The sequence below is a fragment of the Nansenia antarctica genome (genome assembly GCF_963989245.1).
Source record: "Nansenia antarctica genome assembly, chromosome: 13".
Lineage (NCBI taxonomy): Eukaryota > Metazoa > Chordata > Actinopteri > Argentiniformes > Microstomatidae > Nansenia > Nansenia antarctica.
The window spans coordinates 18,574,935-18,592,434 of record NC_137683.1 but is presented as its reverse complement, the minus strand read 5'-3'; the positions used below and the strand labels follow the sequence as shown (position 1 = coordinate 18,592,434).

General features: G+C 47.5%; 1 protein-coding gene across 1 annotated transcript in view; it reads right to left on the bottom strand.

Annotated features, from left to right (window-relative positions):
- Nucleotides 1-17,500, bottom strand: part of LOC308169365 (inositol polyphosphate 4-phosphatase type II-like) — a 25,833-nt gene that overhangs the window by 4,876 nt on the left and 3,457 nt on the right. Inside the window, exons 7-17 of the mRNA XM_080544047.1 lie at nt 10,918-10,997; nt 9,919-10,027; nt 9,617-9,686; nt 9,047-9,194; nt 7,991-8,121; nt 6,832-6,942; nt 6,296-6,401; nt 4,287-4,458; nt 883-1,089; nt 578-704; nt 1-120 (exon numbers count right to left, since the gene is read on the bottom strand). The exon at nt 1-120 is cut by the window's left edge and continues 65 nt beyond it. Of these exons, the coding sequence (XP_080400173.1) occupies nt 1-120; nt 578-704; nt 883-1,089; nt 4,287-4,458; nt 6,296-6,401; nt 6,832-6,942; nt 7,991-8,121; nt 9,047-9,194; nt 9,617-9,686; nt 9,919-10,027; nt 10,918-10,997 (1,381 nt within the window). The remainder of the gene's footprint in view (nt 121-577; nt 705-882; nt 1,090-4,286; nt 4,459-6,295; nt 6,402-6,831; nt 6,943-7,990; nt 8,122-9,046; nt 9,195-9,616; nt 9,687-9,918; nt 10,028-10,917; nt 10,998-17,500) is intronic.

The following is a 17,500-nucleotide window of genomic DNA, read 5'->3' as shown; positions in this document are numbered from 1 at the left end:
CCCCCTGCAGGAGGACGTAGGCCATGGCGCTGCGGGCCCTCTCCCCCGCCTCGCTCACACACTCCCTCAGCGTCACCACCAGGGGGAGCAGCTGCTCCTGCCAGCTACACACATCGCTGTCTGAGATAGGGGGGGGAGAGGGTGGGAAGGAGGGAGAGAGAGAGGGTGGGAAGAGGAAGGAAAGGAGGGTGGGAGAGAGGGTGGAAGGGGGTGGGAGAGAGGGAGAGAGGGTGGGAAGGGGAAGGAAGGAGGGAGGGAGGGAAGGAGGGAGAGGAAAAGATTGTTAATGATTATAATACAATAATAACATCTCACTTTAAAGGGTTAACCCTGTCATTTATAGGTATGCCCCTACCTCCTACCCCCTAACCCGTTAGCGATTAATTGGCATAATATGCTAATTACTCAAATTGCCCAACATGCAACTCTTAGCAACCAAGTTGAATTTCATCCACTAGGCCTATAGATAACATTTAAATCATAAAAGTTCATAAGAATCAAAATGTCTGGGTTTACTATGTATGGGGCCCTATGGGGCTTCCAGTAGTCGACCTCCTGGGGCTTAGCAGCTCCCTACCAGGATTGGTTGACGATTTCCGCTGCTCTGAGTTCACTTCATGTGAGCTGTTCTCTCTTCCCTGTAGCCGGTCCACCATGGCGATGATGCAGTTCAGACTCATGGCAACGTTAGCCCACACCCTGTCCTACACACACACACACACACACACACACATCGAAAATTGTTACCCCAAACTGTGTCCTAGACACACATCCACACACACACACATCCACACCCACATACAACCACACACACACACACACACAATCACACACACCCACCCATCCACCCACCCACCCACACACACAAAAACGGTGACTTGCCCACTCCTCCTCGTCAAACTCTGTGCATTGGGGGGCGTCCTGTCGGCGTAGTGGCAGAGGTGCTTTCTGATTGGCCGAGGGACAGTGAGCCGTGCCGTTGCCGGCTGTGACAGGGGCGGGGCTGAGGTAGACGGGGGGTGCGGCGTGGAGAGCCAATAGGGTGCTCTTAACCAGCTCATCTTTGAGTGCATGCACAAACTGCTCCGTCTGCAGAGGGGGGACACAAGAGCGTCGTAAGTTTACATTTACATTTTTGGCATTTAGCAGACGCCTTATTCCAAAGCGACTTACAATCAATACCGTATTTTCCGGACTATAAGTCGCACCCGAGTATAAGTCGCAGCAGACCAAAAATGGGTCGTGAAGAGGGAAAAACCACATATAAGTCGCACTGGACTATAAGTCGCATGGTTCAAGGGAACGGGCTTGGCGGAATCAGCGGGGAAAGAAGACCCTGTTGAGCTTGACTCTAGTCTGGCACTGTGAAGAGACATGAGAGGATTTGTAAGCCCAGGAAGGACATAATTCACGTTAAAACTTCTTCTGAAAGGTTAGAAATACTTAAATTATCGAGTGTAAAGCCAGGGCTAGCTAGCGCGTTGCTAACGAAGGTTAGCAAAATGGCGTCGCGGGAGCAAGCAAACAGGATGGAACAGCCTCTGAAAGGTAATAAATGACTTTAATATCGTGTATAACGTTCATAATAGCGTGTATAACGTTCATAATATAGTGCTTAATGTCCACATTGTCGAGTGTAACGACTATTTATCGTGTATAAGGCCATGACAAAGATAGCTTGGTGAAAAACGGAAGTAGTTAGGATGAAGGGCGGCCTACAAACAATGCAACATTGAACAGCCTCTGAAAGGTAATAAATGACTTTAATATCGTGTATAACGTTCATAATATCGTGTATAAGGTCCATAATATCATGTTTAATGTCCACATTGTCGTGTTTAATGTCCACATTGTCGAGTATAATGGCTATTCTATCGCGTATGTGGCGCTAGCGGAAGTAGCAAAATAGCCTCGCGGGGGTAACTTTAGGGTTGCCACCTTTCAGTCAGAGAAATAAGGGACACCCCTCGCAGTAGGGGCCCCGCTCCTCGGGACCACGACCACCACGGGCCCAAGGGTGGGGTGGGGGCGCCAGTGCTAGTAAATCATAAGTTAAACATCGTTTCAATAAGGGCTGCCAAGTTTCACCAAAAGTTTGGAGTGAGATTTTTTGGCGGTGGAGCGACCCAAAACTGTGCACGTTTTGGCAGCGGCGGCCCCTCTCTCCCACACAATTATTTGTGCTAGTTTCCTGCAATTTTACATGTTGTTCATAATAAACCAGCACAATAAATAAAAATAATTGATTTGATAAAACAAGACAAATTCAGACAATATATCATTTTATGTAAGTCTTAATAAACAAATACAGTAGCCTACAGAGTCTAAAAGAAAATTGGGCCCCATCAACAGGACTCAGCCCCTTGGTCAGCAGCAGAAAGACCCTTGGTCATCATCTTATGAATGAATGAATGAATGAATGAATGGTCTTTATTGTCATTGCTATAGTACAGGTACCAAACAACGAAATTTGGGAGGGGTGACTCCCCTGGTGCTAGGAAAGAAAAAAAGAACTAAAAAAACAAGAAGGGAAAGGAGCTGGTTTACATAAATAAAGGCTATGTACACTATCCACTATACTATACTGTACAGATAAGACGACTAGGGTTGTCATATTGCACATAGTGTTATTGCACATTCATTTAAAGTGTCAGTGCATTGCTCATAGATGGCTATCATGTTATACAGGACATACCAGATTTTTTTTTTGAGGGACCCCCAATTGTTGTATTTGTATTGTACATTGTATTTAACAATAATAATAATAATAATAACAATGTTATATTATGTTACAGTAGAGAAACAAAAAACAGTTACCAAAACTGTAAAGTTGCAAAGTAGGCCTATCATCTCACCCAAATTAAGTGAATATTAAGTGAATTTTAGAAACGGTATGCCATAGTGTCTTTGAGATAAAGGATACAATCCGTTTTCACACTCGTGTTGAATAACAGAAGATTAATGGAGGGGGAAAAACATGAGTGTGAGGACGGAGGATGATGAGCAAAGTCCCATCATGGATATTTCACTGCCAATCTCTCCTCCATCACCCCGAAAAAGAGAACAGAGGATGTAACAACTTGCGATTTGAAAGTACCAGGCTACCAGATACGTATACATGCACATATTTTGCTACCAGGGTTGCCAGACGGAATTGACCATTTCCAGCCCAACCAGTCTAAAAGCTGCCGAATCCACCCGTCCAGTATGACCAAAAGTAGCCCAATCTGGCAACACTGCTTGCTACGTTCTAAGACTTACGTGCAGCTCGCGTGAACACAGGTTCTTCCAGCAGCGCGCGCCTCCCGCTTCGATTGCAGACTCAAGTTAACTCGCGTGCAGAAAGATGCCACGAAACTCGTGTCCGGTAGCTTTATTTAAAGGAATTTCACAAATAAAAGACTTGGCAGCTCTGTATGATATATTGGAGGAATCACGCAATGCTGGTGGATTGAAAATACGGAACAAACAGCGTTCCGTATTGGTTCAAAACGGGACGCATCTTTTAACTGTCAGATACGGAACGATTCCGTATTTTAAGGGACGGGTGGCAACCCTAGGTAACTTAGCAACATAGAACAGTCTCTGGAAGGAATAAATGACTTTAATATCGTTTATAAAGTCCATAACATTGTGTATAAGGTCCATAACATCATGTTTAATGTCCACATGTCGTGTTTAATGTCCACATTGTCAAGTATAATGGCTATTCTATCGTGTATGAGGCGCTAGCGGAAGTTACTCCTTGGTTCATGTCAGTCAGAGATTACCGTATGTCAGTTCATGTCAGTCAGAGATTATGAATTATTGATATATAAGTCGCACCTGACTATAAGTCGCAGGACCAGCCAAAGTATGAAAAAAACCGCGACTTATAGTCCGGAAAATACGGTACATTTGAATGCTAAGCATGTGAATCATCAGTCCACCATTAGTGGCAGGAAGAGTAATCTAGCTCAGGCCCGGGGCCACTGATAGAAGGAGAAACCTTCTTCTACCACCTTCTTCTAAAACCTTTTTGTGTGTGTGTGTGTGTGTGTGTGTGTGTGTGTGTGTGTGTGTCTGTGTGTGTGCGTCTGTGTAGGCACATCGATCGACCAATGAAAAAAACCGATCTATTTATCGTAAAAAAAAAACTGTTAAAAAAATATCGAGTGGGTACTTCAAAACTTGTGTGTTGTAAAAAAGAAAATCAAAATCAGACCTTTAGATCAGAAATAGTTTGACGACCGATTTGACCACTTTCTGTGTAAGTGTGTGTGTGTGTGTGTGTGTGTGTGTCTCACCCTCTGTGCCAGGCCCTGCAGAGCCTCCTGTAGTGATGTGGAGCTGAGCTCCAGGGAAGCCTGCAGGAGCCCCTCTGCTAGCCCAGAGATGAGAGGCTGGAGCTGGGCTACACTGCTGAGAACCTCCCTGGCCCTGGAGCTCTCCTCTGGGGAGTAGGAGACACCAGGAACACTGGGGGGTGTTGGAGGGAGGGAGGGAGGGAGGGATGAATAGGGAGGGATGGGGGGAGGGAGGGAGAGGGATGAATAGGGAGGGAGGACAGAGAGGGAGGGAGAGGGATGAATAGGGAGGGAGGGAGAGAGAGGGATGAATAGGGAGGGAGGAGAGAGAGGGAGGGAAAGGGAGAGAGGGATCCATAGGGAAGTAAAGAAAAATGGTATTGTACATTGTTTGTATGCTTTATTTATATTTACATTGGTAGTTCATGCCAATAAAGTTGCTTGAATTGAATAGAGAGAGGGGGGGCAGTGAGAGAGAGAGAGAGAGAGAGAGAGAGAGAGAGAGAGAGAGAGAGAGAGAGAGAGAGAGAGAGAGAGAGAGAGAGAGAGAGAGGGAGGGAGGGGGGGTGTCCCACCTGTTTCCTAAGTTGATCTATAGTGTGTCTAAATCTCCTCCTCTGATCTACTTCTGCATCCATAATCCCCCCCTCCCACACACACACACACACACACACACACACACACACAGACACACACACACACAACCGTAATCCCCACGCTGACACAGTTTAAACTATGGCACAAATTTAATAATCCCTTATAGTGTTCCCCACTCTGACATGGGGGAATGACATGGGGAATACACACAGACACACACACACACACACACACACACACACATACACACACACACACACTGTTACTACGTCATACCACACATGCAGACACACCGACACATCGACACACCCACACACACACACACACACACACACACACACACACACACACACAGAAAAGGAGCTGGGAGACTGCCAGAAGGGGGGGGGGGGGTGCCCAATCAGCTGCCAGGAGGATGGTGAGCACCAGAAACCGGAAACACTGTGTTAACCTAACGTGCTCTAGTCTGTCTCCCCGGGTGATAACCCGTTTATATATCTGATCTGACGTTTTTTTCCCACTTCTGTTCGCTAGCTACATTACGTTGCTTAGATACCTTCACTTCAGGGTTCGACAGAAACGTTGGAAGATATTAGTTAAACAAGTTGTACAATTATTTGGGGGCCAATATCTTTAGCTAGCTAAAGTAACTAGCTTACTATATTGTTGTCTTAGCAGTTGGTAAAAGAACAGGATTAAAATAAATATATATGAGCAATAACATAATTATTATAAAATTAAAATTGAATTATAAATTATAAAATTATTATAAATTATATCGTGGGCTATCGCTAAGCACAATACAACCCAACTTGTTCAGTCTGAAGCTACAATACTGGGACCATTCGTGACTGGGATACAGGCAGTCAAATACTAAGCGAACATGTGTGTAAGACACAAATAAACTTGGATTTTATGCATTTTAAGTGGCATCTTTGTAATCATGACGACGTAGTCATGTTTAAGAATGCATTTCACCATGTAAATTCCCCAAATAGTGAAAATACCACCGCTCATCCGTGATCAGATTAGTTGGGGTGCTGCAGCTGAAGAGTATCAAATAGAGTGCAACTTTTGGTCTCAAGGCTCGCGGATCATGTAAACAACAGCTGTATAACGAGTTTATATGACGCAGTTTGACGAGACTGAAAAGACGAGCAATGCATTTTGGGGATTGAGTAGCCGAATAGTGTGGTCTCTTTGCATACTCAGAGATTGGGAATAATCTAGCATCCATACTAGATTTCTCACATACTCATATTTCACATACTATACTGTGTGAACGCACTGCATACTCAAAATCTATGTCCTAGTATGAACAGTATGGTAGTATGCCACACATACACACACGCGCACACACACACACAAACGGCATGCACACACATGCACACACCACACACAGACACACACACCTCTTCTTGTCGGTGTGGAGCTTGTTGAGTCTCTGCAGCCCTCCGTGTTTGAAGCCCTGGTGGTGGTCTGCTGGAGCCCCCACTGTTACTATGTCATACCACACACCTGGACACACACACACACACACACACACACTGTTACTATGTCATACCACACACCTGGATACACACACACACACACACACACACACACACTGTTACTATGTCATACCACACACCTGGACACACACACACACACACACACTGTTACTACATCATACCACACACCTGGACACACACACACACACACACACACACACACACACACACACTGTTACTACATCATACCACACACCTGGAAATACACACACACACACACACACACACTGTTACTATGTCATACCACACACCTGGATACACACACACACACACACACACACACACACACACACACACAGACACACACTGTTACTACGTCATACCACACACCTGGACACACACACAGACACACACACACACACACACACACACACACACACACACACACACACACACACCTGTCTTCCTGGGGCAGGTGACCTGTATCCTCTGAGTGTGGAGGTTGACAGGTATGAACTCCAGGTGTCTGTTACTCTTACTGCTGCTGGGCTTGAAGCACGACTCAGACCCTACAACACAGGCAAGGCAAGGCAAGGCAAGGCAAGGTTACGTTAAGGGGCAATTCAAAGTGCTTTACATATAGCATTACAAAAATACTGAAAAAGAAGGATAGTAAGAAAAATATAATAAAATACAAATATAAATAAAAATGGCAAGAATAGATACGTATATATAGCTAATAAATAGATAAACATTTAACAACATCATAAGACAATGAATAAAAAGATAAAAGTCGTATTACTGCAACTGTATTCAAGCACTGCTCTTCCCGATATGTCAGGTGTGAGATTGCAGGTACTGTGTTTCTGTTTATCTGCTATCTTGCACCATACAGTGTGTGAGATCGCAGTGTAAAATGACACGTTTGATACTGCATCGATGTTCAACCGCTATCCTGGCGGTATAACACATTCAGCCTATATTTGCAACTAATTTATAACGCTTGGAATATGGATCATAAAACTCATAACTGCTGCAGAAGTTGGGGGGTGCTGACTCAATAAGATTTGGTGCCTTGTTATCTTTGTTTAGCCAGGTCTCGGTTACAAACAAAAAATCAAGTCCATAGGAGCTAATCAAGTCGTTGATTAAGAGAGACTTATTAGCTATGATCTATCATTAAAAAGGGCTAGCTTGAGTAGCTTTGTGTTTGGTCTCTGTGTAGGCTGTGTGTGGCATAGTATAGAGCAAGCATCACCAACTGGCGGACCTGGGGGGAGGACCATTAGCATAGCGAGTTTCCAGGGCAGCGAATCTTCTTTGCAGGCTATATTCTAAAAAGTCGACTCTCTTTGAAAGATCCACACAACATTGACAGGGTTAGGGTTAGGGTTAGGGATAGTAGACATAGTAAAAATAGTAGAGAGCAAAAAAAATAGTAAAAGCTAGAGAATTAAGGGAGAAAAAAAAGCAAGAAAGCAGTGCGAGGAGGGGAGCGAGGAAGAAGCACGTCTAAATCAGAACCAGGAAGCAAAGAGTACACAGTACACACCATCACTGTGTGTGTGTGTGTGTGTGTGTGTGTGTGTGTGTGTGTGTGTGTGTGTGTGTGTGTACCTGTCAGTCTGTGCAGCTGTGTGAGTGTGTCCTGGTAGCAGCTGATCAGCTGGCTGTGGTGGCCGATGACATCACTCCTGAGGGCGTCCCAGTGGGGGGAGAGGTCACCGAGGTCACGCAGCTCCTGGACCCTGAGGGGGGTGGGGGGAAAGGGGGGTCAAGGAAGAGAGGGATGAGTAAAGGAACACTATGCTAATACTGGGTAGGGTCTCCCTTTATTAGGAACACTATATTAATACTGGGTAGGGCCTCCCTTTGCTCTCAAAGCAACCTCAATTCTTTGTAACATTGATTCCTTTGAGATTCTGATCCATGATGACATGATTGCATCACACAATTCCTGCAGATGTTTCAGGTGCACTTTCAAGCTGTGAATCTGCTGTTCTACCACATCCCACAGCTCCTGGGAAGGCCACTGAAGAACACTGACCTCATGTTGATGAAACTATTTTGAGATGACTGTTGCTTTGTGACATGGTGCATTATCATGCTGGAAGATGGGTAACATTGTGGCCATGGTCAGCAACAATACTCAAATAGGCTGTGGTATTCAAGCAATGATTGATTGGTATTAACAGGCCAAGTGTGCCAAGAAAACATTCCCCCCCCCCCACACACACACACACATACACACATAGACATACACATACACATACACATACACATACACATACACATACACATACACAGACACAGACACACACACACACACACACACACATAAGGGAGCTTCTTGTATTGCTTCACTCCCAATGGTAGTGAAACCAAACACCTTTAAAAAGTGGATATGAAAGACACACACACACACACACACATAACAATGACGATTTATCCCCATGCAAGCAACCATGCACACACACTACCTACCCTTAAACACAATCACTTTACACAATACTACCTCTTACACCCACTGCCACCGAATCTAATATAATGCTATTTCTATTGTTCGTGAAGCCTAAGAACTCTCTTATACTTATAATACGTATAAGGGGATGTAACAATAATCTTGAAACACACACAAACGCCCCCCGCCCCCCCACACACACACACCCTCACCTCCTCATGTCGTCCTGTATGTGCAGGGCCAGCAGCTGTCTGGGCAGGCTGAAGGACAGGCGGGTGTCACTCATCTGCTCCCTGACCAGCAGCCAGCCTCCCGCCTCGTTCTGGAACCTGTACACCTTACACACTGGGCTCCTGAAGACTGGACACACACACACACACACACACACACACACACAGGCACACAGGCATGCACACACACACACACACACACACACACACAGGCACGCACACACACACACACACACACACACAGGCATGCACACACACACGTGCACACACACACACACACACACAGGCATGCACACACACACACACACACACACACACACACACAGGCACACACAGAAACACACACAGAAACACACACACACAGGCACACACACACAGGAACAAACACAGGCACACACACACACACACACACACACACATACACACACTGTATTAGTGATGCATCTACTAATGTTTGTGTTCAAGAATTTTATTGTAAAATGTGAACGCAATTAAAGATACTAAAATGTGTGTGTGTGTGTGTGTGTGTTCTGTGTTGCAGGAGAATCTCACCAGCCCTCATCATAGGACTGTTGTCTTTGTCATCCATAGAACCATGTAGAGAGTCACACAGGAGAGGACACTGGAGAGAGACACACAAACACACATAGTGGTCACACACACAGTCACCCCCCCCACACACACACACATTGCTGTTGCTTTACCTGGAGCACTCTGACATGCTTATAGAGAACGCCAAAACATCCAACATCATTATCGCATTATCGAACTGTGGAGCACACACACACACACACACACACACACACACACACACACACACACACACACACACACAGGTAGGTAGAGTGTGTTACCCTGTGTCCCAGGATGTCTGGAGGAGTGGTGGCATCCCTCTCTCCCTCCTCCATCTCCCCTAGACGCCCCACCCTCACCTCCCCAACCCCACTCACTCCATCCACCGACCTGACAGAAGGAGAGAGAGAGAGAGAGAGAGACATGTCAACAAAAAACAATGTCAACAAACAACAGTGTCAACAAACAACAATGTTAACAAACAACAACATCAACAAATAACAATGTCAATACAATAATGTTAAACAATAACGTTAAAATCTGTTGTCATAGCTACGAATACACTGTAACATCACCTGACTAAGATGTTATCATAGCTACAACCACTTAACAATCCCCAACATCATCACTGTCATCACACATCATCTGTAACACGGCCTCCTGTGCTGAGCAGACAGTAAAATGACAGTTAAATCCTTCCTTCTTGTAGCGTTGTGACTGCCAATGGCCCCTGGTCATAGCATAGATTACTTTCTCTTGCTATAACTGATGTATAGATGATTCACTTACTTACAAATGTGTCTGTTGTAAGTTGCTTTGGATAAAGGTGCCAAAAATGTAAATGTAAATGCAGACAGTCAGTCAGTCAGTAAGACAGTCAGTCTCAGTTAATCAGTCAATCAGCCAGTTAGTCAGTCAGTCAATCAGTCATTCAGTCAGTCAGCCATCTCTCTGTCTCTCCTTTCCTCCCTCCCTCCGTCTGTCCTACTGAGGAGGAACAGCCTGGCTCGTTGTAGAAGAGCTTTAGGGGGAGGAGCTAATCCTCTCTCACTTCCTCCTTTAGGGTATCCTGGCAACCGTGAACAAGGAACCAGAATCCAGAATGGGGAAAGTACATCAGGGTTCAGGGTCAGGGTTAGGTAAGGTGAGGTAAGGTGAGGTGAGGTGGGGTAAGTTAAGGTAAGGTGAGGTAAGGTGAGGTAAGGTGAGGTAAGGTGAGGTAAGGTAAGGTAAGGTGAGGTAAGGTGAGGTAAGGTGAGATAAGGTAAGGTGAGGTTTACCTGAGGCTGAGGGAGAGCTGTGGCTCCTTGGTACTGAACACATCTCTGATGGAGAATGAGGTGAAACCCAGGAAGCTCCTCTAGAGAGAGAGAGAGAGAGAGAGAGAGAGAGAGAGAGAGAGAGAGAGAGAGATGATTGATGTGAAGTAAAGCCAATGGCTATGCGATGTCCATTTTCTCCTATCTTTCTATTAGCTTAATGAAGTTTGAGGCGTTGGTCCACCAGACCAGAACGTGTGTGGTGAAAGAGAGGAGCTGTAGATGGACAGGAAGTGTGTGGTAAAGGAGAGCAGCTGTAGATGGACAGACAGGAAGTGTGTGGTAAAGGAGAGCAGCTGTAGATGGATAGCGTTGGCTCCTGCACTCACAGGGCTAGCTCTCTCCTAGCTGCCTGCAGTCACAGGGCTAGCTCTCTCCTAGCTGCCTGCAGCCACAGGGCTAGCTATCTCCGGCTCCTTTTAACGATTAAGAACAATAACAAGTCTGCGTAAGTTCAACACAGCAACCTTTGGGTATTTTAATAACAACAATTTTTTTAAAAGGCTAGCAATTATGTATTGAAAAGCAGCAGTTTTGTGGCCTGAGGGTGGTCCAGTTGTCCAGCATCATGGCCAACAGTGCACACATACAGTATGCCCATGTCGGCACAGGTTTGAATCTGGCCCATTCCCTGCTGGCATACCCTCTCCTCCTTACTTTCCTGTCTTTCTCCACTGTCTCTATCCCATGAAAATGAAAAATATAAGAGTGGGTCTGCCGCACTGAAAAAAAAAGAAACAAGAACAAGAAAAGCCGTAGTTTCAATGCAAGCCTATGGGAGACAGGGGTGTGATGTAACAAAGGAAGTATCCGGATGTGTACGCTGTGTCATCAGAACAGTCAGGTCAGGTCATCCTATTGTAAAAGCCCTTGGCAACCGAATTAGAATCACTCTGATGCCATGACAATAATCGGAAGCTCAGGGGATTACCTTGATACAAGCGGCCGCACGGAAGGGCTCGAATTTTACAAGTGGGCACAAACTCGCACGCACACACGCCCACACACACGTCCTGACTGGCCGAGGTTAAAGATTATTATTCTATTGTTTCAACCCTTATTCTACGAGGTGGCTGACCCAGAGTTCTCATCTGCAGGAGAGGCGGAGGAGAGGGGGAGGAGAGGGGGAGGAGAGGAGGAGGAGAGGAGGAGAGGAGGAGGAGAGGGAGAGGAGAGGAGGAGGAGAGGGGGAGGAGAGGAGGAGGAGAGGAGGAGAGGAGGAGGAGAGGAGGAGAGGGAGAGGAGAGGAGGAGGAGAGGGGGAGGAGAGGGGGAGGAGAGGAGGAGGAGAGGAGGAGAGGAGGAGGAGAGGGAGAGGAGAGGAGGAGGAGAGGAGGAGAGGAGGAGAGAGGGAGGAGAGGGGGAGGAGAAGAGGGGGAGAAGGGGAGGAGGGGGGCAGGAGAATGGGAGGAGAGAGGGAGGAGAGGAGGAGAGAGGGGGAGGAGAGGGAGAGGAGAAGAGGGGGAGTGGGAGGAGAGGGGGAGAAGGGGAGGAGGGGGGCAGGAGAATGGGAGGAGAGAGGGAGGAGAGGGATAGGAGAGGAGAGGAGAAGGAGAGGAGGAGAAGGAGAGGAGGGAAGAGGGAGGAGGGGGCAGGAGAGTGGGAAGAGAGGGGGAGGAGAGGAGGAGAGTAGGAGGAGAGGAGAGGGAGAGGAGAGGGGGAGAAGAGGGGCAGGAGGGGGGAGAGGGAGAGGAGAGGGGGAGAGGGGGAGGAGAGGGGCAAGAGGGGGAGGACAGGGGCAGGATGGGGGAGAGGGAGAGGAGCGGGGGAGAGGGGGAGGAGAGGGGGAGAAGGGGGAGGAGAGGGGCAGGAGAGGGAATGAATGAGCCAATTGGAAGCTAGGGACCATGAGCTGTCATAGCGAGGATGTGGCCTTTATGACTCCAACAGTGGGCTGAGACCAGACCAACGTCTTCAGGACTACCTGTTAAACCAGACTAACATCTACAGGACTACCTGTTAAATCAGACTAACGTCTACAGGACTACCTGTTAAACCAGACTAACGTCTACAGGACTACCTGTTAAACCAGACTAACGTCTACAGGACTACCTGTTAAACCACACTAACGTCTACAGGACTACCTGTTAAACCAGACTAACGTCTAACTAAGTTTACAGGGGGGAGAGTACACACACACACCCACACACCCACACACACACACACACACACACACACATATGTGCAGCAAATATGTCTCCAGTGGTCTGGAGAACAAGAGGCTTTTAGGATTAGACAATAATCCTCATCAAAACTGGAGCCAAACGCACGGTCAGAAATCAGATCACACACACACACACACACACACACAAACACACAGACGTGCATACACACACACAAAACACACAGACACAGACACACACACAGACACACACACACACACACACACACACACACATGTATCTTAATTAATTAGCCATTAGCCGCCAACCTGCATCCTAGACCCAGTGCATGGTACCATCAGTTAAAGTGATTCATCTGAACATGGTACTGTCAGTTAGAGTGATTCATCTGAACATGGAACTGCCAGTTAGAGTGACTCATCTGAACATGGAACTGCCAGTTAGAGTGACTCATCTGAACATGGAACTGACAGTTAGAGTGACTCATCTGAACATGGAACTGCCAGTTAGAGTGACTCATCTGAACATGGAACTGCCAGTTAGAGTGATTCATCTAAACAGTTAGGGTGTTCCACAAGGTTCTGTATTGGGACAACTACTTTTCCCCCTATGTATGCTACTCCTAGGTAATACAATCCATCATGATGGTGTACATTTGCATTTACCTGAAATGTTAATATGTATTTCTGGTACAACCATAATGCATAATGTCTCCAGCTATTACCATTTTGCGTGCAGCTCGATCATAGCTATCGAAACACGAGGTCTGTGTTAATTCCTATAAAAGTCTCCTACCACATTAAAATACGTGAGATGAGAGTTTTTGCCCTCTGACCCTGCTTTACTCTGACCTGCTCTACTCTGACCTGCTCTACTCTGACCTGCTCTACTCTGACCTGCTCTACTCTGCTCTGCTCTACTCGGACCTGCTCTACTCTGACCTGCTCTACTCTGACCTGCTCTACCCTGACCTGCTCTACTCTGACCTGCTCTACTCTGACCTGCTCTACTCTGACCTGCTCTACTCTGACCTGCTCTACTCTGACCTGCTCTACTCTGACCTGCTCTACTCTGACCTGCTCTACTCTGACCTCCTCTACTCTGACCTGCTCTACTCTGATCTGCTCTACTCTGACCTGCTCTACTCTGACCTGCTCTACTCTGACCTGCTCTACTCTGACCTGCTCTACTCTGACCTGCTCTACTCTGACCTGCTCTACTCTGACCTGCTCTACTCTGACCTGCTCTACTCTGACCTGCTCTGACCTGCTCTACTCTGACCTGCTCTACTCTGACCTGCTCTACTCTGACCTGCTCTACTCTGACCTGCTCTACTCTGACCTGCTCTACTCTGACCTGCTCTACTCTGATCTGCTCTACTCTGACCTACTCTACTCTACTCTGACCTGCTCTACTCTGACCTGCTCTACTCTGACCTGCTCTACTCTGACCTGCTCTACTCGGACCTGCTCTACTCGGACCTGCTCTACTCTGACCTGCTCTACTCTGCTCTGCTCTACTCGGACCTGCTCTACTCTGACCTGCTCTACTCTGACCTGCTCTACCCTGACCTGCTCTACTCTGACCTGCTCTACTCTGACCTGCTCTACTCTGACCTGCTCTACTCTGACCTGCTCTACTCTGACCTGCTCTACTCTGACCTGCTCTACTCTGACCTGCTCTACTCTGACCTGCTCTACTCTGACCTGCTCTACTCTGACCTGCTCTACTCTGACCTGCTCTGACCTGCTCTACTCTGACCTGCTCTACTCTGACCTGCTCTACTCTGACCTGCTCTACTCTGACCTGCTCTACTCTGACCTGCTCTACTCTGACCTGCTCTACTCTGACCTGCTCTACTCTGACCTGCTCTACTCTGACATAGCTTTAAATTATGGATGGCCAAAAACATCCTCCTCAACTCTGATGAAACTGAATTATTGTTGCATCTATGCCACATTGCAAAAATATGAAATTCTCTTTCACTACAAATGGTGAAAGTAATTGATTCGTGCTCGATGAATGCAATGTGCTATTATCTCGCTCCTCCAACACAGCCATACGAAGTCTGTAACTATAAATAAATGAAGTATACATTATTATTATTAGTAGTAGTAGTAATAGTAGTAGTCCAAAACGCAGCTGCCAGACCCCTCAGAACCAGAGCCTGTGATCACATCACCTCAGTGAGTATGCACAAAACTGAACAATCTTTAAACATGAAACACATACACACAGACAGACACATACACACACACACACACACACACACACACACACACACACAGACATGCACGCATGCACACATACACACCGATCTGTTCAGCGTGAATGAGTCACTTCAGTCCTTCACTCTCTACTGTCACACATTAAACAGAACACACACACACACGCTCACACTCACACATTACCACTGTCACCCATTAATCAGAAGAAACACACACACACACACATACACATACACACTACCACTGTCACCCACTACCACTGTCACCCATTAAACAGCAGTTCTCTAGCCTGGATGAATAAAGGTTCCACGAACATCCCATTAAGAATGCAAGGCCAATGCATAGCCATAGCCAGTAGCATGAGTATGTTGAGTGTGTGTGTGGGTGTGTGTGTGTGTGTGTGTGTGTGTACGTGTGTGTGTGTGTGTTTGTCAGTGTGCATGCATGCATGTGTGTGTGTGTGTGTGTGTGTTCTGATATACGTGTATATGTCTGCATGTGTGTGTTTGTCTGTGCGCGCGCGTGTGTGTGTCTGCATGTGTGTGCGTGCATGTGTCTTCGCGCGTGTGTGTGTGTACTGGTGTGCATGCATATGTCTGCTTGTGTGTGTTTGTCTGTGTGTGTGTGTGTCTGTCTGTGTGTGTTTGTCTGTGTGTGTGTGTGTGTGTGTGTGTCCCTACCTCTCCAGTCGGGGAGCCCCTGCCTCGTAAGCAGAAGCAGTCAGACCAGGCCATGTTTGCCTTGGTCCTCAGCTGTCCTTAGCCTCCACAGACCCTCCAGAGACCCCCTCTCAGCCCTCCTGTTGACCCCCCAGGGTGAGCCTCTACCTCGGGTCGCCTCTCCCCAGTGTGTCCCTCCGTCAGCCAGCCCCTGGGGCCAGGACACACGTCCCAGCTGGAGCCATGGTGCTGAATGTTAGAGTACTAGTCTCTCTAGCCGCTCTCACGACATCCCCTCCCCCCTCCTCCCTCCCCCTTCCTCCCTCCTCCCTTCCCCCCTCCACTCCCCTCCCTCCACCTCCCTCCTCCTCCCTCCCTTCCCCCCCCCCCTCCTCCAGTGGAGAGGATTAACCACTAACCATCAGGAGCGAGGGACCATGGGAAATGTTGGGATTAGCAGCAGCGCTGGCGTCCTAAGCGGGGCGTCTCTGTGAGAAACACGCAGTCGCTTCGCTCAGAGCACAGGAGCAGTTCTAGAACCACTTAGAACAACAAATTGTCTGCCTCTTGTTCAGTTATCGGAATCTGTCAATCAAGGTACCAGGAGGTCCGTGTGGGTGGGACCACGTTTAACGTGACCAATCATAAGAGGTTTCCGCCCCCAAACTGTCAAAAGTCATGTCACCTCAAAAGTCATGTCACTCACTGGCGCGTGATGGCTGCTTTGTGTGCACATTTAAAATGTGTGTGTGTGTGTGTGTGTGTGTGTGTGTGTGTGTGGAACATGGTTGAGACTGATGAGAGAGCTCAGCCCTGATGACACAGTGAAACACAGCCTCTGGAATTGTACATGTACACCACTTCCCCTGAGTAATCCTCTTACTGGACACACACACACACACACACACACACACACACACACACACACACACAGGGGGAGATGAAGACAGCCTCCACGTGGCCTCCCCCGCAAGTAGCTAAAGAGCAGTTGCAAGGTTGCATGCCCTTTAAGCAAAACAAATGTCCTCACAACGACGTCCACACACCACAGCCCCAGCACTAGCGCTTCTCCAGCTCAACGTCGAAGGTCTTACCATCGCCAAGATTGACATCCTTGAGCAAACAGCCAGCAAAAACAACGTGACAGTGAACATCCTGCAGGAGACTCTTGGACTCTTGGTTCCTGGATACACCCTGGCTGGTCACATCGCCAATAAACATCATGGCACTGCCACCTTTGTCCGCAAAGACATGGCCTGGTCAGCCGTCGGAACAATCTCCAGAGGGTGCAGAGATAGAATGGATCGCCACCAAAGTGCAAGACACAACCATCGTCAACATCTACAAGCCACCCCCCCAGCAGACTGATCCCATCGTCCCTGCCAGATGTCCCAGCCCTGCCGTGTGCGCTGGTGACTTCAACAGCCACCCTACAGACCGGGGCTACAGCAGCACCAATGCTGACGGTGACGTCCTGGTTAGACTGGGCCTCGACTGTAGACGCGACACTCCTATATGACCCAAAGGGTCATGTG